General features: G+C 34.5%; 1 protein-coding gene across 1 annotated transcript; it reads right to left on the bottom strand.

The window, feature by feature from the left end:
• Window positions 1-4,812: 4,812 nt before the first annotated feature.
• On the bottom strand, window positions 4,813-25,217 carry LOC113512673 (ubiquitin-conjugating enzyme E2 H). Its single transcript, XM_052895015.1, has 5 exons — window positions 25,017-25,217; window positions 17,287-17,363; window positions 13,532-13,699; window positions 10,901-11,029; window positions 4,813-9,289 (listed from the first exon to the last, which is right to left on the bottom strand). The coding sequence occupies exons 1-5, from the start codon at window positions 25,067-25,069 to the stop codon at window positions 9,102-9,104; spliced, it is 615 nt and encodes a 204-aa protein (XP_052750975.1). The 5' UTR covers window positions 25,070-25,217; the 3' UTR covers window positions 4,813-9,101.
• Window positions 25,218-25,225: the final 8 nt, after the last annotated feature.

Below are 25,225 nucleotides of genomic sequence, written 5' to 3'. Positions count from 1 at the left end.
AAATAACACGCCTGCAATGAATATAATAAATTAGACTACACTTTACAGATATCCTTAATTTGCAACTGGCCTATTTTAAATGTAATTATTGACTCTAACGCATAGACAACTAAATTGACTGTCAGAAGTGAGATGTGTTTTGGACACGAAATTTTAGAACTAATTGTAACAACGTATGTTTGTTTATATTTTTTTTTTCTGGGGGCTATAAATTGTGAAAATGGAATGCAGTATGTGTTCTAGTCAAATTGGAATATTTTATGTAAAATTTTTGGATCCAAACTTATTAACTATGGAGTAAGGATGCGTACATTAGGAACCTTAGTGATATCATCACATCAGCCTTTAACTGTCCACTGCTGAACATAAGCCTCCCCCTTGGGGGGTTTTGCCAGTAGTTGCCACACTTGGCAGGCGGATTGGCAACCGCAGTCAGGCTTTAGAGATGTTTTAAGAGAGACGCTGCTGCCCATCCCTAGCCCTCCCTTAGTCGGCTCTTAAGACACCCACGGGAAAGGACGGGGTGGCCTATTCTATGCCGGGACCACACGGCCTTAGTGATATAATCCTATTATTTTAAATGTAAAAGTTTGTAGTTATTTGTATGTTTGTTACTTCATAACGCTTAAACGACTGAATGGATTTGATTGAAATGTAGTAAATGGATAGATTATACATAGGATTCTTGACATACTCATGCACGCGGACAAAGCCACGGGAAGCAGTTAATTATAAGTAATAAATCGAAGTCGATTATAATTGATTAAAATACTATATGTATATTATAATTATTGATCTACAGAAATATGTTGAAATAATCGATTCTATTGTATATAGCGTCGATTATAATCGATTAAATTGTGTAAACATATCGATTGATTAATCGATATTTAGATTCTGAATTAATGACTATATGTAGTAAGATGCTTCATAGACAGTTATTTTTGACAATTACCAACCGATCGCGTAGTAATCGTTAATTTCAAATTTATAGGCAACTATCCTACAATACAGATCCTGAGACACAGTGTTGCCAAGTTACATTTCTACCAAATTACTTTTAGCTATTTGATGGGAGTTTGTGAGTGAAATGCTTATGTTTTTAGCAACTTCAAAAGTTGCTAAAATTGGTATAGAATATTGAGCGAATTGTGTAACTAAATTAATATTTAGTTATTCAATAATCCGAAACACATCTCACTTTAAAAATTGTGGGTATGTAATCGTTTAGTTGAATATTATCACAGAAGCCTGTGTGTATGTAGCTGATCTAAGCGCGGTGTATGTATGTATGTAAATGGTTACTCCAATAACATATTTTTATTCGTTTGTCACGATTATTGCTTCTCACCAGTGTAGCATTTATGCCATATGATATGACGTCACTCTAGGGCCCTCTATGATAAACTTTCATTCTACATTCTGTGTGTATTATATTATTGTGAATATGGTGGGGAGTAAATAAACATACAGATTCTCTGTCGAATAAATCCAAGGCTTTCAACGTTACCACTAATAATGTAACATTATATATGTAATAATTATAGTTTGTTACCAATATTTTGACGCATTTGAACGCTACTGTACAAATTTAGACATTGTTTTTTTTTTTATTTTATTATTTTTAATTTGTATTATCAAACTTCAAAAAAGGTGTATGCCAAAAAGCATTTTTAAAGTGCAATATGTAGTAGAAACATTCAGAGTTGAGGAAATTCGAAGAGGAAAGTAGTGTTTTATATTGATCAGTCTGTGAGATTCAGTCGATAGTGCCTATGATCTGACGGACTATATGCTGTATTTAAATAGGCACTACTGTTTTTTTTTTTTTTTTTTTTTTTATTCTTGCGCGGCACCTTTTATGTACTCCGTAGACGGTCAAGCAAACATGTATTATTGTGTAAAAAAGAAGCAACACCCTCCGTCTGTCCTGGAAACAATAATGGAAAAAGTATGTTTGATTCCAGCCTCTTGACCGTCCATGGAACTTATCAGTGTCACAGAAAAACATTCCTGGCAAAACTACCATTACTACCATCACCCCAGACACTGGACTTGACGTTGTCGTGCTATAATAGCCACAAGCACAATATGTCGTACTCTAGCTGTTATATCATTGGATATCATTTACAATATACATATAATTTATCTATATTACTTGTCAATACTTTGATAGCTATTTGTAGGTTAAAAATGTAGTGATTTGCCTCTAAATGAATGCGTGTCGAACGAGACAGAGTTGTTTGCTCAAAGGCTCTAGAGTGACTCGAGTCAGCGTTTTGGCGCGATTTTATAGCGTCACGGTACTGTGTACATAATGTATGGCGACTTGTACATAAAGCCTGTTGTTGATATGTTTATTTTTTAATAGAGTTATGTTAATAAATCATTGTGTAGTTTTATTTTATTGAAGTTTTTATTCATTATCATATCAAGCGTTAACTGTCCACTGCAGTATATAGGCTACCCCAAAAGGAAGGTTTTGCCAATAGTTGCCACGTTTGGCAGGCAGGTTGGCAAACGCAGTTAAATTTTGCTGATGTTTAAAAAGGGACGCTGCTGCTTATCTCTCGAAGATTAAGTCGCCTATTAATTCACCCACAGGGAATGACATTCTATGCCGGGACCACAAGGCAAACGTTTTTATTAATACACATTTCCCCAAAATAATTTTATACAAATCAATTGACGGTGGTAAGTTTGCTTTAATTCTGATTTGTTCGCTGAAATATGGGCATTTCGAGTATTACAAATTCAAATCATCTTTATTCCGAAAGACTTGTTTGTTTACAAGCACTTTAAAATCGTAATTTTTTTTTTACTCTCTATTAACATGTGCATTTATTTAAATGTACTATGTCTAAAATGTAATAGGTTTTGTTGAACAAATAAGGTAGATCATAAGATATCATTAGTTAATTGAGTACAATTGATGATTATTGTCGTCAAATTTATGTCATTAGCTAATTATTATTAGATAAGATAAAAAAATAAATACCACTGGCCGTGTTAAACAACATAAGCGATGTGTACGAAAGATACACTGATACATATATACACATTGTTTCAACCGTGAAGCAGTCAGTTTGCATGGCTGTGTTTCGGTTTAAAAGGTGGGATATGGCGTGAATTTACTGGGTACAGAGGAATAACACCTGAGTCCTCAGGAATGGCAACGCATGGGGGGTATCATGTGCGAAACAGTATACTCTGTTATGTCCATGGTACTGCTCATGTCTATAGGCGATTCAAAAATGCTTAATATTAAGTTTACTTGAATAAAAATTATTAATAACCCGTGGAACGATCGGCGGATCTAGGCTAGCTTGCTACACCCACTGCGTCAAAGATTTTTTTTTTATAACACAGGAGGCAAACGTACATGCGGCTCACCTGATGGTAAGTGACTACAGCCGCCCATCCTCACCTGCAACACCAGAGGCATTGCAGGTGTGCTGCCGGCGTTTTAAAAAGGAATATGCTATTTTTGAAGGTTACGTTGTCGTATCGGTTCGGAAATACTGCTGCTGGAAGTTGATTCCAAAGAATGGTTGTGCGTGGGAGAAAGTGCCTTGAAAAACGCACGGTGGAAGACCGCCATTCGTTCAGATAGTTGGGATGAAATTTTAGTTTATGGCGGGTTGTACGGTGGTGAAAATCAGCAACAGGTATCAATCCGAACAATTCCTCAGAACACTCCCCATGATAAATTCGGTAGAAGATGCACAGAGATGCAACATTTTTACTCAGTTTCAGATTTTTTGAAATTACCAAATTTCGATTAGAGGTTATGGATAAATGTGATTATTACCTACATAAATTTATTTTTGCTGTTGCATTAGCGCGCGGTATCACTTTTTTTATACCACTGAGCTGGCAAACAAGCATACGGCCCACCTGATGGTAAGCGGTTACCGTAGCCTATGACATTTTTGTTCGGTACAGCGTATGATGCATAAACGCTCGAGTGGTTAAAATACCCATATGTTAAAGGAGTTAAGGGGCCGCCTGAAAATCAGCGCTATATAATTACATCTCATTGTAGGTGTGCATATATCGTCATAGTCGTAGAATACTGACGGATCTTTATATGTAATATTTGTCAGATCCGTCAGTATTCTACGACTATGACGATATAGCAACAGTTGAGGCGATTCCTTTTACTAGCAAAATATACTGATTTTTCCTCTCTCTTTATTGTTGTTTATTTTAACAGTAATTATTATTTTTTGTTTGTTGTTTGTTGGAAATAAAAGATCTATCTATCTATCAGGTGGACCTCCACACAGTTCTCCCGGAAACCATAGTGGTTAACTATGGCTGACGAATGATGATGAAACCTCGTGACGAATTTGAAAATAATTCTTGTTGGATTTCATCACGATGAGGCAATTGATGTGCTTTCACCCTTACCTACCATACCTTACTGGTGCCTCGCCAGCATATACCGATAAGGAAGGCGAGGTTACCACTCCATTTTCACCCATCATAAAAAACTACTTCAATTGTCACAAAATCAATATTTTTTATTTAAGAACTAAACTACTTAACCTGTGTGTTAAAAATCTGTGAGTATATCCTTTCAGATAAAAAAAAGATTTTCCCAAATTGGTTTATAACTAACGGAGTTATGAGGTAACAAACAAACAAATATACAATCTCTAAGAATCTCTTTCTCATTGTAATCAGTTAAATAAAAAAATAATCTGTTCTTTCACAGATAATGTAATACTTATACTACAAGTACATGTCTATGAACAAAACATTGATCGTCTACTCGGACCTTAAATTAAGGCAAAAGAAACACAAGTATAGTTTAAAAATAACGCAAGTTTATTACATGTAATTAAATAAAAATAGAATCGGTAGATTTATTTTGTTACATGTATAACCGATGGGGACAACGATCCCCGACGTTCTGGTTAAGTAACCATTACATTCTCTATCTTGTAACGTTACAATCGTGACCTGACCGCATTTACGTCAATGAGTAAAACTTCAAAACCTTAAATCCATTAATGATTCTAAAAATCGAATATCCATCACGTCACGTCACCATTGTTTATGGGGTGAAGAATTTCAAATGCCAACATTCGATTATCATTAACCATAGCTTTTTCTGTAAGCCTATATAGAAGAAAAATTGTCAATTTATAACTGCCCTGCAAATTGGCACTAAAATCATAGACAAACGAGCCAATTTGGCCCAAACCTGTCAAGTTAAAGTTTGTAATAAACTCCCAAATGAATTTATATATTTTCAATATGATAAGATTAAACAGGAATTCCTGTTTGCACCCACAACTACGTTAGAATTATTCTTTATACACTCGGAGGTCATGCCCCTGAGCAAAACTATAGATAATAGATAAGATAACCTAAAAAATATAGTCACCGGGAATGTCGAGTGCGCCTACTGGAGAATTTACTGCTTTGATGTTATTGATACGTGGCTCTAGCACCGCTGAGGGTGTCCCAACCGCGCCCTGCCTCCCCTGAATGCGGCATACACTATATTTTGTGCCAAAGTACAATTCCTGTTTCCTTCAACAATTCTAACCTCGAATAGTACCGGTTTAATATTATGTGCGCAGTAGTTCATATTTTAACTTTTTTTAAAATTACCGACAATCGTAAACAGACGTACGTACAATCATCTGAATACTGTTTAATAATAATATAAACAAACATTGTGCATTTGATAACCTTCACTGATCCAATCAAGACGAAACTAACATCAATACCACAGAATTTAACTAATGATTGAATCAAACTTACACATGGGTGGACGTTATAGTAACCATAATTTTGACCAGTTTAAGCCAATGAAATATGATACAATGTTATTAGTATTGTTATTTACTGAACTATACCGTGCTGAACAATTTTATCGATTTAAAATTACGACCTGTGCCTGGCAGTGAGACACGACAGAAATTATTCTCCTCGAGTCCAATTCTAGTGTTCTATTTTTCAAATTGCATTCCTCTGGTTATAATCCAACTTGTTCAAATATCATTGAATTAATTCAAATAGTCACAATCTATCCAGTTGGATTATATGGAAGATCAAAATCCAAATAGAAATCCTATAAAAATATAGGAATCGATGATACTGTATCAATTTTTTTTTTATTCGATATGTATGTCATAAAGTCAACTATAATATTTGAACGGTAGGTACATTACAACATGATGAAATTTACCCTAAACTGGTCCAAACTCGTCGACCCATATTGAAAAATTAAAATTTTTAATCGTTAACTTCCTTATACCAAAATATATTATTATGGCGTAGATAAATGTCTATAATATTAATATAATTCTTCGTGTTATATCTATTTATATCTAGCTTAAAGTTAAAGAGACGATTGCAACACTTTTAGTTCGCAACGTGTCATTATCAGAGATCTGTGTTTGTTTTGTAATGCTCTTTTATAGACAGCTCGGTATTTCGCGGGACGCTCGATAACAATATTTCAAGCCAGTAACTGTTTACTAGTATTTTGAACTTTCAAAAAACTGAGCATTTCAACAAACACTAAAGTTACTGATGTTGATTTTTTTTTTAAAAAACTATTTATATTTACGTTGATCCGATATACAGTTTGAAATCAGCAACAAAATATCTGAGATGGCAACACTGCACTAACATACATAGATTCATATAACAAATACATAATTAAAGCTTGTTTACATAGTCTACAATCATATGAATAAAATCTCTAAAAGATATTACTCAAAAATGCAACAATCAAATTAAAAAAAAAAACCTGTAAATTTGAGCTTGATCGATCGATATAGTGTTGCCATTACTCAAAAAAAAGCATAGTCTCGACAACTCGTATCCGGTGTTGCCAGAAAGAACATTACAAAAGCGGCCAAGACAACAACATTGGCAGGGTCAGCATGAACATCAACGCTCGAAATTGCCAAGTTACATACAAACAAAATGCTAAATTATTTGGTGAGAGAACACTGCTTGTGGACTTCAACACCGCCTATATTTTTATAAGTCCAAAAATATATAAGTCCAAAATAAATTTTTGTTGTTTAGCTTACAAATCATATTTTATATCCCTAATATAAGTATAAAAAAATAAAACAATTATTTCTGTAAATTCTGGTAATGTAAGAAACAAATATTTGTTTTGTGATGATTAGTAAACGCTTATGATTATAATTCTAATGCGAAGACAAATGGCGGTGTTGAAGAAATGTAGAGCACGTTATAAGAATTTAAAATATCTAGAAGCAACAAACAAAGGCGCAATTATACTAAGTACAGTTTTACGATATCTCAACCTCTTTATCGACAAATTGACATTTTTTTTTTTCTCACGAACAAAGGAAGAAACTAATCACAGTTTGTGTATTCTTTAATTATAACATTAAAATGAACGTCTAATTTAGTGTCAACCCTGGCTTAAGTATAGACAATCTAAACTTACATAGTGTTGCCATTAAACAAAATATTGTTACAAATACAAGGATGTCACAGAGGGAGATGGACAATAACACAATAAAACATGACACATCATTGTTTAAAAATTAATTCTATCATAAAAAATAATTAAATAACTATGAGATATAAAGTGACTCTAGTCCCAGCGAACGGACTCAATTATCGATTTAAGTTGTTTTATTTATACTATGGGGGACAGATTAAAGTTATTTACAAAATGCTACCTCTCGCTCACTCACACGGCCGTTGCTGTCAGGTAATAAATTACAGATGATAAGACGGTGATATTTAGAACGTTTAATATGAGTATGTTAGCATACCATATACATAATTAAAATCTAAAGTTTAAATGTCCGTACGTTTATATTAAACATAGCCTACGTTAAATTCCAACCGTCGAAACCAAGCCATCTAACCAAACTATTAACTCCGGGAGACACGAATCGTGAACACGTTTTTACTATCATATTGCTGCTAATCTTAAGCGTAGTACACTATAATGATCAAAGACAAGCCGAACATACAATCCTAATAATTTTCCATAGACACTTTCCGTAACACACCAACGACTAAAAGTTTAAAAGACAAATTTTAAATTGGTTATTTATAACCGTTTCTTTTTCTCTTCCCATAGATTGTGGAACACACAACGAGTCATGTTCGCTGCCGGTTTGTGTTCTATTAAATTTTTACTCTGAGCATGCACATCTCCGACGCTAATTAAAAACTAATACTCTAAAATTGGCAATAGTGGTCCATAAAATATAATCTGTTGTTATTCAGATATTTTTTTTTTTAATGAGGCAGCAAACACGACATCTGTACTTTATTACAGATTAATATAAAGATATATCTTTTTTATTGGTCTGTATTGTCTATGAACGTTAAATAAGAAACAGTGAGGTGACAAGTATTATAAGCACAATACACACTTTTCGATAATACGATTAATATTAAAGCCATTTCCATTTTGAATGAGACAGCATTAAAATGCAAAATGGATAATTTTTGGAACACTAATACTAAGGCATTCACGAACAATCTATGAGGCTTTGCCTCGATTCTATAAACTGAATTATAAGACTGTTTCACAAACTGATATAATATCACCCACAAGATTAATACAAAAATATGTAAAAGATTTAATAAATATCTTATCTCGTTGAGACATTAAGCACATATTCACGCAGCTATAAACATTTTCAAAATCACTGATTACCGAGGCGCTTATAAACAAATGGAGTTTGCACTCGACTTTCAAAATTGATGTCAACAAATTTGACGTTGCAGGACTTCTTATTATCGCTGTGTGTAAGCGACATGGTGGACGCTTCATTTTTATTTAGTATTTTTTTTTTCTATCGGCTACACTACTACTCCGATAGGTGTAAGTGAGATGGAAAACACGCCAAATGTCAACTAATTAAATTTACATTAATAAAAAAATAATTTTATTTATTTATATCATTCAAATTAGTTCCAATTTTGTGTTCGCGGCGCAATTCCGTTTGATTGTAAGCCTCTCGTCGACACTCGACATAGACTAGACGATGCCATAGACAATACAGACCATAGACAAATTAAACAACGGCAGTGGCGAGTGAGCAAGCGCAAACCTCTATGTGGGGTAACTTACGTTATAACTCCATGTCTTGCGCTTCGTCATCGCTGAAATCGCTCATTGAGCTTTCTGTCTCGCTCGCATTGTTGTTCGCTGTCCCATTCGAGGTTTTGGTGCCCGAAGAGGCGGGCGTGGCGCTGGCCACGCCGGTGATCGCGTCTTTTTCTAACAGAGCCTCTTCGGTTGCGAATCTCCGGACGTAGTCTGTAATTTAAAAAAAAGCAAGTATTTTAACTAGCTAAATAAAGCGATTGTTAGTTTCAAAACGGATTGATAGTGAAAGGACAGCTTAAACAGTAAGATCAATCTTCTGTATGGTGTAGAAGGTACGAACTTGGCTCGAGTCAAAAATTTTTCTATATTTTTATACCACATATGTGGCATTTAACCCATGTTAATTACTGTAGTCTATGGACGTCTGTAACACCAGGGGAGTCATGTGCGCGTTGTCAGCCCTGAGGTAACATTAATACACCAGGGGGAAAGGAATTGTTAGTAATGGAGACTGAGAATCCCATTGCTAGCAATGTACCCAAACCAGGTCGACCTCCTCGCAATTCTCCCTGGAAACTATCATGGTTAATTCCTGATGAATTCATCATGATGGGCTAACTGGCCTGTTTTCATTCTCATCTATCACCGTTCACTGGTGCTACGCCGGCGTATCCAGTTAGTGCAGACGGGGTTACTATATTATTTTCACCTATTAAAAAAAAACGATAATACACCATTTTTGTCGTCGACCTGGTTGGGTATATTGCTAGCAATGGGATTCTCAGTCTCCATTACTAACAATCCCTTTCCTCCCCATTAAGTAGGTACTGAGAGCATGCATTTAAGATAACCTTTCTGATGCGGATTGATGGGCGGTGAGTTATCATTGTGGATTTCACGATTTACAGGTTATAAGCAGTTGATGGAGTCAATAGAAAATTTTGGAGAAGGTTTGAGACCTTATGAAGAGGGTGAGTATTGTATATATAATTATTTCTATAGTTTTATATGCACATATATTTATTTATTTGCATATACGTAAATATGTATTTATATATATTTATTCAGTACTTTAACCTTGCCCAACACAGTTGTGTTAGGTTCGGTTAAAAGACTTGGCGTTGTTGATAATGCATCTGATGTGTGTTTTGAAGCTATGCACAGTGGATTAGTCTGGTGGAGTCGAACCTTGGGCAAGCCCGGATAAGGTGATCCATGGTTTGCTGGTGGTCGGCGTTGCATGGACATTTGTCGTCACTATTTTATTATTAGTAGAAGTTCTACGTGTTGTAAAAACTCTATAGTCGTTTTTATTAATGTTCTATAATCAAAATATTAAATACAAAAATATAACAATATAATAATTTATGACAGTTCGCTATTCTCTTCTAAACTTCACATAATACATACATTTTTATTATTCATCCAACTGAGCTTATTATTTTCAACACTACGACCTTCCATATTAATCATCAGTCTTATAGCACTGAGATAGCAAACAAGCATACGGCCCACCTGATAATAAGCGGTTACCGTAAGCTATGAACGCCTGCAACAATAGGGACATTACGAGCACGTTGCCAACCCTGAAGAAACCTCTTTAGCCCTTTTTTTGAAGAACCCCATGCTGTAATCTCTTCGAAAACACCTTGACATAATCATCGATCTCCAACCGTTATTCAGTCTACGCACATGTTACGACACGGGCATCTTTAGGCAAATTAATAGATTGCTGTTGGGAACTTAGTGTTGACCGTACAGAGCCCAGGCTGTGAAAAGTTAAACAGTTAATCATATAAAAGCTATCGCTGGTGTACGCACCTGAGACCTTCTTCTTGTACTCCTCAGGCTTGTGCAGGTACATGGCGGCCGCGTCGCCGTTCAGCGGGTCGATCGGGTTGGGATACGTGAGCAGCTGCGGCAGGAACGACTCGAATATATTCGACAAGTCTGCAAACACAAACAGAATACGGTTCGAATAGAGTTTTAATAGAGAAGCAGGGCTGGGCTTAGCCAACTTGTTAAAAACCAAGTCTCGAAAACTCGGCCAAGGTGGCGCCCTTGGCCAAGAGCGTCTCCATATGCTCAAAAGACATCACCGTACTGTTTTATGAATGCAAAATGCCTGCGCATAGTAACGGGAACATTAATCCCTATTGGCTAGGAATATACCTTCTCTATATTTTAGGCGATATCGATCGATACCAGAGGGAGACTTTGTACAAAAGTCGGTTGCTTGGGTACCTCTGTCCGATTCGTGTTTCAACCGTGAAACAGTTGTGTTTGCATGGCTGTGTTTCGGTTTGAAGGGTGGGGTATGGCGTGAATTTACAGGGTACAGTGGAATAACACCTGAGTCCTCAGGAATGGCAACGTATGGGGGGGTATCGTGGGCGAAACAGTATACTCTGTTATGTCCATGGTACTGCTCATATCTATAGGCGACGGTTACCACTTTCCATCAGGTGGGCCGTCAGCTTGTTTGCCATTCTTAGTCGTATAAAAAATTTGTGTTTACCCTTTTTCCACCAACAATATCCAGTGAAACCCAATATATAGATATCAGATCGGTATCCATATAACCCATGCCTAATACATAGAATACACCATTGTTAAATGCATCATATGTTTAGCAGTTTAACTATAGCATTATGGCCAATGCTAAACGAAATATAAAACTCAGTTGTGTTAGATGCGACCTTCCACTAGTAAGGTCAAACTGTAACAGCTTTGTATTTATGTAGGCTCTTACAGTTTCCTAGTATTTTAGTTAAATAGTATTACTGTTTACTTACAAGCTTAGATTATATACATAAAGGCATCGAGCCAATGAAACGGGTCAACTCTTTGTCAGCTAATTAACTAACTCTTTTTTTTTTTATCAGTGTTCTATATGCTTATGCACACAATATACCTTGACGTATGTATATTTATTATTTAATAAATTAATTAAGTTTTTGTGCATTAAAATGGTGTAAAATTTATTAGCCAAAATAAATATAGAAGTTATAAAGGAATCACTCATAACTATTTATTACACTAAATTATATTAAAGTTGACCAGCTTTTTTAGAAGCACTTATATGGAGACACTCCATTTATATAATCTAAGCTAAGAATTATCTAATTAAATGTAAGTAAACGAAGTAATTAACTATAGTACATTACTGCAGCGGCCAGCAACTGAGGCATTGATGGACGAACGTGCAAATGTGGGCCGAGGCGTAGCCGAGGCACACATACGTGAGTCCATCAATGCCTAGTTGTGGCCAAGGCTTATATAGGACTTTTCTCAAACAATGCGCGGAAACCAAAAACACAATTTTACTTTTTAAGTTCAATGACGAATAACGAACAATAATAATTTTTCACGCGCCATAATGTTCCTTTGTTTTTTTTCTTCAATAAACAGCTTTCTATTTGCCAGTTCGAAATTTAAATAAAACCTTTTAATAGTTACCTCCTCGGTAGCCATATTTCGAAGTAAAAGGTCATTCCATTTTTAAATTACAGGACAGATATGAGTTTACATAGTAATTTATCTGGCCGCAAAACACGACAGATATGGATTTTCATACAACTTTTGCCGGCCGCTGCCTGCATGTATCTGGACAGTACGGCAATTTTGATTTATCTCGAAGAAGATTGTCAAAATAATGCTCACATTTCCAAGTATGTTTGAGAAAATGTAGTTTGCAATTGGGGAAGATACGACGATCCTAAGACATAAGATAAAACAAGTAAACCTTTCACACAAAAAAGAATCACCTTGATCGTGAAAAAAAAAACTGTTTTTTGATTTACAAATAAAACTGCTGAACCTATTTTGACGAAATTTTTATGTGATCAATCTGAAAGTATATCCTTTGAAATAAAAAAAAAAAAAACAATTTTTACGGGCTAAAAATCTTTAATAATTTTTATTCAACAAAAAAAAATTGATTTAAATTATACCAATCGACTTCAATCAGTTATTTTGATCCAAAAACAAAACTACAGAAACCGATTTTGATAAAATTTCTATTGCACCCATCTAAGTATATCCTTTCAGAGAAAAAAAATAATTTTCCAAATCGGTTTAGAACTGACAGAGTTATGAGGTTACAAATATAAAAAAAAAATCTAGCTGTAAATCTCGCTCTTCGTTGTCGGTTGAAAATACAATATTAACAAATGGATAACTTTCAATCAATCAAGGGCTTCTCTTTGCCCGCCAGATGATGTGTGGGCGGGCGAGGTAGGGCCCTCGGGGCGTACCCCATTACCCCGGCTTCAACTCCGGAGGCAACAACCTCCGGCATACAGTGTTTGTCTGTGTATGCCGGCGTGGTGTCTTCTTTCTTCTTGGCTTCAATTCTTCACTCTTGAATTGTAATATATATATATATCTTCTCTTTTTTTAATAATATATAATGTTTCTCGGATAAGTTTATAAAATCGTTCAAAACCTCACCATAGAGGGCAGTCCAAGCTTGGTTGATGACGTCGAGACATACGGTGCCGGAGACCTCGTCAATATTCGGATGGTAGACCTTGTTCATGAAGCCGATTGAGGGGGACTTGAAGGGGTAGTGATCGGGCAGGTGGACCCGTACACGCCACACGCCGCCTTCGTAAGGAGCTGGGGATGAAGTAAAACTTTTTCTAAAAACACTGGTCACACAACGCCATCTAGTGAGCTAAATTGGAATGTTTAAAAATTATGAATTCACTCTTGCGCCACCTACCCACTTCTACATGTTCGAATGTATGAACAAAGTTGAAGTAAAATGAAAATGAAAAAAAGTTAAGGAGCTAAAAATTGCATATCGCTAAAACTAAATAAAAACAAATCAAAGAAGTTTGTCTGTAAGAGATTGCCGTAGCGATAAGACCGCGTTTTGTATCTTTATATGTATATTTTAATCTGTACTCCATGCTACTGTATTTCAGTTTAATTGTTATGTCATATGTCATAATATGCCATTGTTTATTTTTATGTTTTTGGTGCAATAAACAGTTAAATAAATAAATAAATAAAATCTATTTGAAGAAATATGCAGTCGTATAACGTGCAGTCTTAGTCATTCGTGTCCAGGATTAAAATAAAAAAAGGTTTTTTTTTTATGTAAAAATAAATGTGTTTATATCTGATAGTTTTGTTATGTTTCTAACCGGTTAACAGCCCTTATAATATTAACCCTTAGACTAGATATTCTGAACCATAGTGGCGAGATCGGGAGCGAACGATGACCCACACGTCGCGTCTCGTCTCGTTTCGTTCACATTCAGTCGATGGTCCATGACCCGTCCGTGTAAACGCGCCCTTATCTTACTAATAAATTGTTTTATTGTGCACTTTTTAGACCAAATATATTGTATTTTGTTCAACAATTAGAATTATTTATTTATTTATATTTTTGCATATACTAAAATATGTCTACAGAGCGGACTTAATGCCTGATGGCATTCTCTACCAGTCAACCGTTACGCTAAACAGAGAGAGTAAATATCGGTGCATTGATTTAAAATAAAAGTAAATTAAATAAATATATTGCAAGATAACAACAATTTATATAACAATAAATTATAAAAAAAATCAAAGAACAGACAACCTTCTTTGTTTTTTTTTTATATATATATTTTGTTTTTGCAACATGCAATTTTTTGCTCTACAAAGGAAAACGGCAAATTTAATCGTCACAAAATTAATACGGGATCAACAAGAGACTAAACCCTGTACATTGTGAATGGAATTGTGAAAATCAATTGTGAAATTGGCGACACGTACATTTAGCATGGTCACAAAAAATTCGACAAATCTGAACCTCGTCGAATGTTTCTAGTTCTGAAAACCTCTTGCTGAAGCAAATACAATTGCACTCAAAGTTTAAATAAATAAAACACTAACAACCCGCCCCGGCTTCGCACGGGCGTAATATCGTAGGAAGCATTTATAGTTAATTATTTAGAGCTTCTCTGTAAACGACATTTGATATTCTATTATAATGCGGTAGTAAAATGTATTGTTTTTCGGTAGCTCCAAATCGCAATAGGGCATATAATTGGCCATGAATAAACATATATCTTTTACTATAATTTTATATATATACCAGAGGGAGACTTTGTACAAAAATCGTTGCTTGGGTACCTGTCCCATTTGTGTTTCAACCGTGAATCAGTTGTGTTTGCATGGCTGTGTTTCGGTTTGAAGGGTGGGATATGGTGTGAATTTACAGGGTACAGAGGAATAACACCTGAGTCCTCAGGAATGGCAACGCATGGGGGTATCGTGGGCGAAACAGTATACTCTGTTATGTCCATGGTACTGCTCATGTCTATAGGCGACGGTTACCACTTTACATCAGGTGGGCCGTCAGCTTGTTTGCCATTCTAAGTTGTATAAAATAATAATAATTTGGAGCAATCAAAGCCCATAACCTAAGTACAACAAGCCTTATCACTAAAAGCAATCTATTTATGGCGACCTTTGGGCAAAGGAAATGATAATGGTAACAGATGTAAAGCCATAGATATGATCGCGTACATTAGATAGTGTAAAAAGGCCCTTCAGTACAAAAACCGAATAGGCATTAGTAATACCCGTATCAGTATCGATTTAATATCTATATATTAGTTTCTTTTGAACATTGAGGGCGAAAATCAGTCATCACTCAATTCGATGTCGGCCGTACCAGTCCAACATTTATATTAATTTTTATTACATTATTATATATTACAGAAACAATAATAGATAAATAGATAGACTGAGGGAGACTTTGTACAAAAGTCGATTGCTTGGGTACCTCTGTCCCATTCGTGTTTCAACCGTGAAGCAGTTGTGTTTGCATGGCTGTGTTACGGTTTGAAGGGCAGTGAATTTACAGGGTACAGAGGAATAACACCTGAGTCCTCAGGAATGGCAACGCATGGGGGGTATCAAAGACGAAACAGTATATTCTGTTATGTGCATGGTACTGCCCATGTCTATAGGCGACTGTTACCGCTTTCCATCAGGTGGGCCGTCAGCTTGTTTGCCATTCTAAGTTGTATAAAAAAAAAGTATATTTGTTATTTATATATATTTATTCGTTTATATATGTAATTTTAGTATGTATGTATATCAATAATTAGTAATACCGCATTCGAGTATTCTAACACTTCCCTATGGTTGACTGGGAGAAAATGCTCTTAGCATTAAGTCCGCCATGTACACATATTTGTACTAATAAATAAATAAATAACACAGACACAGACATATATAAAAAGCGAGATAAGAGTAATGCATATAAAAAAAAAACATTTAATACATCCTTTATTTGACCAATATATAGGTATTGTAACAAAAATATATAGATATTGGTATATATTATCCGTCCCTAAAACCGAGACGGCCTTAGGGCATGTACACACAGCCGGGTCGTTGTACACGACGGGGTACGAACGCGACGCGACATTTCGATCGCTGTGTGGCTCGTTCCCTTTCAGTGTGCATGGACACAAGTGAGTCCGTATTCCATGGCAACCAATTGGTTGGCATGTTGAATGCATGAGAACCAGGATATCAATTCGAGACTGGACAGTCGTTACTTTGAATCATTATAGTGCTTATCATTGTTATAAGAAACGGTCCTAGGCCATCTACTTCCACTGGCTCCCTGCAATGCATTTGAGGTCGTCACTCCATCTAAAGGGGAGAGGTCGTCCTAAACTACGTTTAGCCTTACGGGGTCGCCACTCATGAACCTTTCTTCCCCATCGGTCGTTGGTCCTTCGAGCTATGTGACCAGCCAAATGCCACTACAGCTTGCTTATTCTTTAAAAATTTATCCTTATAAAGAGTTTACAATACAATAATTGCTTTGGTATAATAAATATATAAACATAAACCCTCTTAGGACTATCTCTATCAGTCAAAATTATTTTCAAACCACACGGGGGGAACCAGACAGGGGGAAAGGGATTGTTAGCAATGGAGTTTGACAGCCCCACTGCTAGCAATATGCCCTATTAGGTCGACCTCCCCGTGGTCCCCTCTGGAAACCATCGCGAACAATTCTTGTTGAATTCATCACGATGGGTTAACTGACCTGCTTCATCCTCACCTATCATCCTTTACTGGTGCCCCGCCGGTGTATGCCGATAGCGCGGGTGGGGTTACCATTCTATTATTACACATTAAAAAAAAAAACCACACGTGACATATAAATAAAAACAAAATATACTCACTGCCTGGTGGACCGAAGAATTTGACACAGAACTCGTTCAATCCCCCCAATATTGTCACCTCATGTTTACTTTCAATACTGAAATAGATTGTTGTTAAGGAAAATGTTATGGTGTTATTTACATATTGACCTCAAACCTTGTATTGGGATGGGAATTGAATCCCATTATAGACGTAGCTCAATAACAGCTAATATCATATACTTTCTCTCTATAAATGCTTCAAAAACAGTAGCCTCGTAAAGCAGTTGTGTTTGCATGGCTGTGTTTCGGTTTGAAGGGTGGGATATGGTGTGAATTTACAGGGTACAGAGGAATAACACTTAAGCCTCAGGAATGACAACGCATGGGGGGTATCATGGGCGTAACAGTATACTCTGTTATGTCCGTGGTACTGCTCATGTCTATAGGCGACGGTTACCACTTTACATCAAGTGGGTCACCAGCTTGTTTGCCATTCTAAGTTGTATAAAAAAAATCATTTTTTTTTTCAACCATTCAATTATCACTGGTCGTACATACAAATGTTATTAAATACATGTATTAATTATTTATTAATTTAAATTTATAATTGTATTAATTTATGTTATATTAATTAATATTCTACCGCATGTACAATGGATCGTGCTCAGAGGAATTGTTCAATATGATGCCCAAGGCCGCTTTCTACCATCGTACGGCTCGCCATCGACAGGGAGTTCACTCCCATACCTCAGAGCCTAGATGGTCGCGTACAGCGCGGTTTTAGAGATGATACCTTCCACGAACACTCAAGTTACGGAATGAGCTCCCTGACGAAATTTTTCCAAGAGACTACAGCATGGGATTTTTAAAAAACGAGAGGTTCGTAGGCTACGGTAACCGGTTACCATCAGATATGCTTATTTGTCACCTCAATGGTATAAAAAAAAAATATGACTTTGGTCATTTTATTTATTTATATTTACTACCAGCTTTTGCCCGCGACTTTGTACATGTGAAATACGTAAATAAGAATACTAATTAAATAACGACTTCTGGATGGTGTATCATGATAAAACATAAGCCAGATTTTAAGTTCGATCTTCGGAAACACAACTATGAAAACTGCATCCAATTTAGTGCAGTATTTTTGCGTGATACCTAAACAAAGTATACAGATGAACAGAAAAAAATAATCTAAAGAATATATATATATATAATAAAATAATCTAAAAAATATATATATATATATATATATATATATAATTGTCTTACTTTTACTTAAGCTTTTAAATTGCTTAAAAATGGAATATTCTTATAAAATAATTGAATTAGGCCAATATTTCACTAAAAAATGCTATATATATATATATATATATTAAATCTACCGATTACATATATGCAGCTAACTGCAACTACCAAGAGCGACAACACTTGCACCAGACAGTCAGACATATTGATTTTTCCGTCTGCATTGTACTTTAATAATTAATGAGATCGCACTGTCCTTGCAAGTCATTCGATGTCTCTTCAATATAAATATCATTGTCTCTCTACCGACTACCATTTACGGGAACTTGTTATGGGGTTCCACAATTAAAAATCCCCTGGAAACCATCGTGATTAATTCTTTATGTACATATCACGACGGGGCAATTGACCTGGTTTCATCCTCACCTAAATATTCACCAGAGTATCCAGTTATCGCAGTTGAGGTTACCATTCCTTTATCACCCGTTAAAAATCCCCCTAATGGGGACGGTGGGGGGTGAGAGAGGTATTGTTAGTAATGGTGTCTGAAAGTCCCACTGTTAGCTATACACCCTATCAGGTCCTCCTCCTGGAAACCATTGTGGTTCTATCTCGGACCACCTACGAGGTAGTCCGAGACTTGTTTTGGGGTTCCGCAATAGAAAAGGCGAGATATATGTATATTTCCTCGCAATAAAAGCTTACTTATACTTCAACCGTGGGTGCACAGTCGATAAACGACGAGATGTTTTGTAGACACTTTAGATCGGTGATGGTGGTGGTCTTACGTGGGACCAACGTCCCACAGGAGGGCAATTTGATAGTTAAGGAGGGGAGGGGGCAATTAAAAAATTGACTCTAAGCGATTTAACCCTTTTACTCCGTGCTATTTAAAATGCAATGCTACGAGTAGATATCGTTGCCAAATTTAACAAAAAAAAAAAAAAAAGTAAATAAAAAAAAATGCTGTAAATATTACTAGGTATAATTTCGTTTGACGTTACCAAAATATCAACTGGGCGATTAGAGTCGTCAAGTAAACTTAGTCGGGAAAAATTATGTATGAAAAATTATACATAAAAATTTTAAAAATGTTCAAGTGGGACATGACACAAAAAAAGGTTGGCAAACACTGCTTTAGATTGAAAATATTTGAATTTATTTTATTTATCCACTTTACCCGCAACTTCGTCCACGTGACCGGGGCATGTTTATTGACCTGGGTAAAAAGTCTATCTATATCCTTGCCCATCCTATATAGTACGTGTACACCAAATTTTATAATAATTGATTAAGCCATTAAGGCGTTATAAGGCAACAAACAAACAGTCATTTTCACTTAATATAAATGATATTATAAATTGTATGGGGACCATTTCAGCTGCTACTACGGAATTATTATTTTAATGTATTAACGTTTATATGTTATGTAATTATTTTTTTTTTTTAAATTAGAAAATTCACATTTCCCCTCTTAAGGAGGGGAGATGGCAAACTAACTCCCGGCAGAAGCACAGTCGGCCGGGGTTCAGGGCCCCAGGGAGGGAAACCGGCGTACAATGCGGGCATAATCTAAGTGCACCGCTTTCTGCATCTTTCGCGGGAGTGAGTCGCCTCGGAATCCCAACCCTCTGAGATGTTGTTCCAGACTGGTTGGGATAAGACCGTTTATTGACAATTATTATTATTATATTAATAAGGATTTATTTGAATAAATATTTGTTTAATTTAAATTTAAATAATTTAGAACTCTGAATTACGTTCATTAGTAAATTGTACTTCCCAAAAAAAAAAAAAATACATTTTTCTGTATATATATAAAAAAAAAAATGTAAGATCATCGACTTTAGCATCTCTGAAGATTGAATTGTTAACAAGCTCCAATGACTCGTCATTTTTTTACGATTCTACTGCTCGATTCGGTATTTTGTTATAATCTGAGAAGAACCCGCAATAAACTCAACTGTTACTCTTTACAATTTATACACTAGATAATTTTAAATTCATATACATACTGTGAATATAATATAAAGTTAAATATACAGATGGATGGACAGTAAAGTTTTTTTTAATGCATAATAATGGAATAGTGACCTCGCCTGCACTATCGGCATACGCTGGAAGGGACACCAGTGAGAGATGATAGGTGAGGATGAAGCAGGTCAGTTAGCCCACCGTGATGAATTCATCAACTGTTGAAATATTTTGATATATAACTGTTGATAAATATTTTGTTCTTTTGTCTTGTTCTTTATCGTTCTAATAAAAGTAAAGTATATATATATATATATATATATATATATATATATATATATATATATATATATATATATATATATCCACTTATTTATAACAACATAGATTTCTATGTATTATTATTATAAATTATTAGTATTATACATGTGTGTGTTTGTTTGTTACCTATTAATGCCTTAACGAATTGTGCCTAATCGAAATCACGAAACGAACAAATTTGTAAGATATGCAGAAGCACATAAGCTACTTTTTATTCCGGTCACGCGGACAAAGTCGCGGGTAAAAGCTAGTAACATATAATACACCTAGACAAATACAAACAGACATACTCGTGAATACAAATATTTGTATTACGCGGAAATCGAACACGCGACCATCCGAAGGTGAGACGCGTAGTACAAACCGTTACGCCACCAAGGTCGTCAAACAAACAGCGATTTCGTGACAAAAAAAAATATAGGACCAACGCGGAAGTTCACCTTACTGATTGCGAAAACAAAAAAAAATATATATAAAAACAAGCAAATATAGTGTAAATTATATATACATAAGTACATTTTATTTCACAAATAATTAAAAAAAAACTTAAAGTAAGTCGTAACTAGTTATATTCATTTAACCTTAAACTACTGTACCCATTTTGATAAAATTTCTATAGGACCAATCTGAAAGTATTATGTTTGAGATATAAAAAAAAAATTCAAATCGGTTTTTAACTGACAGAGTTATATATAGATAACAAATACAAAAAATGTATGTAGAACCTCCTACCTTTTTTAAATTGGTTGAAAAAAAAAAATAGCTTTTACCCGCGACTTCGCCCGCGTGGCCGGGATAAAAAGTAGCCTATGTGCTTCTGCATATCTTATAATAATAATAATATTTTATTACAGATAACTACGATCCATTTAAACCAGTTAAAAAGCAAACTAATGAGTTGATTTTGATGACATTTCTAATGGGATCAATCTGAAAGTATATCCTTTCGCATTCAATCAATCAAAAATCAATTTATAAATGACGGAATTCTGATTGTTACAATCATAAAAAAAAATATAATCGAATTAGGAACCTCATTCTTTTTTTAAAATACCAAATACAGGCAACTGAATTAAAACGTTCTTTTTTTAAAGTCACTTAAAAATAAAGTATAATTAAAAAAAAAATAATTACAAGATTACGTAATACAATATTTAGTATTTATATTTTTAAAGTTTCACAAACGTATGTGATATATAATGTACATTGCAGAATAATGATAAGACGTGATAAGATAAAACATGTCGGTAACTAAAGAGCGAGGTTTCACCAAACGATTTCCTAACATGAGGTGGAATATTAAAAAGTTCCATAATCAAATACAGATAGAAAGGCACTTTTAAAGCCCGTTTCCCTCGATATAATATAATAGACTACTTTGCATGACCCTCTGAATTAAATATACTATTTAATATTACGCCAGAAATGCATCAGGCAGAGGGAAAGGGATTATTAGTAATAAGATTTAACAGCCCCGTTGCTAGCAATACACCCTATCAGGTTGACCTCCTCGCTGTTCCCCCTGGAAACTATCGTGTTCTATTCTAAGTGAAATTCATCACGATAGGCTAACTGACCTGCCTTTTCATTGTCACCTATCACCCCTCATTGATGCCCCGCCAGCATATACCATTAGCACAGATGGGGTTACCATTCCATTATCATCCATTTAAAAAAAAAACCTCGCCTATTACCTCACACTTGTGTTTCATTACCATATACCATAACATAGATGGGCTTACTATTCCATTTTCATACCTTTAACATATAAAAAAAAAAACCACTCTAACAAATTTTCAGAAAAGAACTCAATGTTGTTAGAGAACATTTTTACTAGATTTTATTATAACGATGATGATGATGATATGACGGTAATTATAACTATGATGTGGTAAATAAAATAATTGTGCATTGAAATTGGCTTTGCAATAAATATGTCTACTCTAGAGATAGAATATTCCATTACGTACTTATCAAGCTAATAATGAATTAGGTTAATTAACTAAAGTTTAAACAAATAACAAACATTTTACTAATTTTTAAAGTCATTAAAACAAAATAATTGAAATATGATAATTATATGTATTTTTTTTTATACCACAAAAGTGGACTGAATGTAATTAAAAAGAAAAAATTTAATTCTACTGATTGTAAATAAATGTCATTGTAATTTTTAATTAATAATTTTTGAAATGATATTATGTAGTATCCTATACAATATATTTTGTGCTTTGGATAACAATAAATAAAAAAAAAAAATACAGCCCATCTGATGTTTTAAGTACTATGTTCCACACAATACTATTCCATACCATACCATATGTGCTGTTAAATGTCCACTATTGAACATAGGCATTCCCCACAAGCGAGGTTTTGCCAATAGTTGCCACTTGACATGCATGTTGGCAACCACAGTTAAGACTTTTGGTGATGTCTTAGAGGGGCACTGCTGTACATCCCTTGACTATTAAATAATTTACATAATAGTTACAGTTATTAATTATTTGTCAATATTGTAATTTTATCAAATAAAAAAAAAAACAAAAATAAGTATTTAACAATACCTTATTGGATAACCTAACCAATAAAGCATTGTTAAGTACTTAATTTTATTATTAAATTGGTCATTAACTATCCCCTGCTACATATGGGCTTCATCCATAAGTAATATAAGTACTTTAAATGTAAAATTAAATATTAAAATCTTTTGAGTAATTAATAAATAAATCAGTTGCTATGTTAAATAAAAAAAAAATAAAAAATAGAACCATTTAAAAACTAGTTTAAAAACATAACTTCTTGATAAGTGTTTCTATCATAATTATTAAAGCCTTTTGTCCACTGTTGAACATAGGTCTTCATTAAAATCCTAAATTATTGTATAGTGTTTCTATACAGTAAACAAAATTCTAAATTTGATTTATTTGCTATTATTTCTAGACTATTCTTTTTTTAATTTATAACATATTTATAATGTTATCATTATACTATCACTATTTATAGTATGACTTGCACTATATAGCATTATAAAAATTATACTTTGCCTAATTATGACATGTAAAAAATTATAACTGACACCCAATATTATGTGACATGATTCCAGACAAATTATCTTTTTGAAGACTAGGCAGCATGGTCTCCGACCTTAGCCTGTTCCAAACGGAACAAACGTACTAAAAAAAAAAAATTATGTGACATGTATGACACCTACTTAAAGATAAATGCAATTAATTTTTTAACAAAATGTCAGTTCATTGTTTATTTAAACAATACACATTTAAATATAATTTGCATAATTAATATTAAATGAACTTGAAACTGTTCGCTTATTAAATAAGAACTTTGTATCAAGCATTTAAAGCAGATAAAATACTCTATACTAAAAGCAAACCTGTTTTTATCAATAAACAATAGCTGTTTTGTTGTCAATATATTAAACTAGATATTATTATTAACTGTGTAAAATATGGTAGTTCTATTTGTATTAACATGGTATTTTATATTAGTTTGGCAAAATACCAACAGAACAATGAACTTCAAGATGACCTTAAAATGATAATGATAAATTGCCCATGGTGGGTATATAAATTATGTTTAATGCTAATTTTAATACATAGTTGTACCTATAGCCATTAGTAATAAAGAAAAAAGTGTCATTACTTAAAAAGGAAATATTAATATATATATATGGACAGCACTGTAGGTACATAGAATTAATATTGTCATAATTTGTCACATAGATTAGTATTATAAATATGTATAGTTAATTGACCATAATAGAATAAAGGACATAGAGGCGTAATGGGCGTAAGGCCGTAAGCCAGTGAAAAAAAAATGCGCAATTGAGACCATGGCCTAGATACGAATTACGAAATATTACATTCTCGCTACACGGAAGAGCAGTATCGTGCCGTGCGCTAACGTACTGCGAGTGTTTATCTACGTGTTATATATAGATACGTACGTAGTCCCACAGGGCAACACAAAGAAAAAATGCACGCTCAACTAAGATAACTGGTCAAAGCTCCCATCATTCATAAAACCATGAAAAGAATCATTACTCGTGACCTTGTAGGTAATTATCGGAAATAGGCTTTATTATACATACAACCCATATCGATTTTTTAGTAATCGTGACAATCAGCTGATAGGCCTTTGCCACTTATTTACATGGTGGTCTACCAACGCAATAGGTTCTTTGTATAACGATAACAAAGAAAGGGTACAGTTTGATGACATCTGTGTCCATACGACGTTTACCAGCACTGGGCGAGGACATTTTCGTGATCTATTTCGAATAAATCACAATATCGAGCACGAACACTAGCACAAAATCACACTCGTCGCAGCGAGACCAACTTTTCGTCCACCAGCAGCGATCAGAAAAATAACATTGTAGAAAAACAATGGACACAAACCATAGACTAAAATTTCG

The sequence above is a fragment of the Galleria mellonella genome, unplaced genomic scaffold (genome assembly GCF_026898425.1).
Source record: "Galleria mellonella isolate WM207_F2 unplaced genomic scaffold, CSIRO_AGI_GalMel_v1 utg261, whole genome shotgun sequence".
In the NCBI taxonomy this organism is placed as follows: Eukaryota; Metazoa; Arthropoda; class Insecta; order Lepidoptera; family Pyralidae; genus Galleria; species Galleria mellonella.
Note: the sequence above shows the minus strand (reverse complement) of the source record. Positions and strands in the feature narration are given on the sequence as shown.

Coding starts and splice junctions, on each gene's coding strand:
- LOC113512673 (XM_052895015.1), bottom strand. CDS start 25,069: ATGTCCTCGCCCAGTGCTGGTAAACGTCGTATGGACACAGATGTCATC. Junction 17,364..25,016: donor GACACAGATGTCATCAAACT/GTACCCTTTCTT, acceptor AATCTATTTCAG/TATTGAAAGTAAACATGAGG. Junction 9,290..10,900: donor GTACAAGAAGAAGGTCTCAG/GTGCGTACACCA, acceptor TTTAAATTACAG/ACTACGTCCGGAGATTCGCA.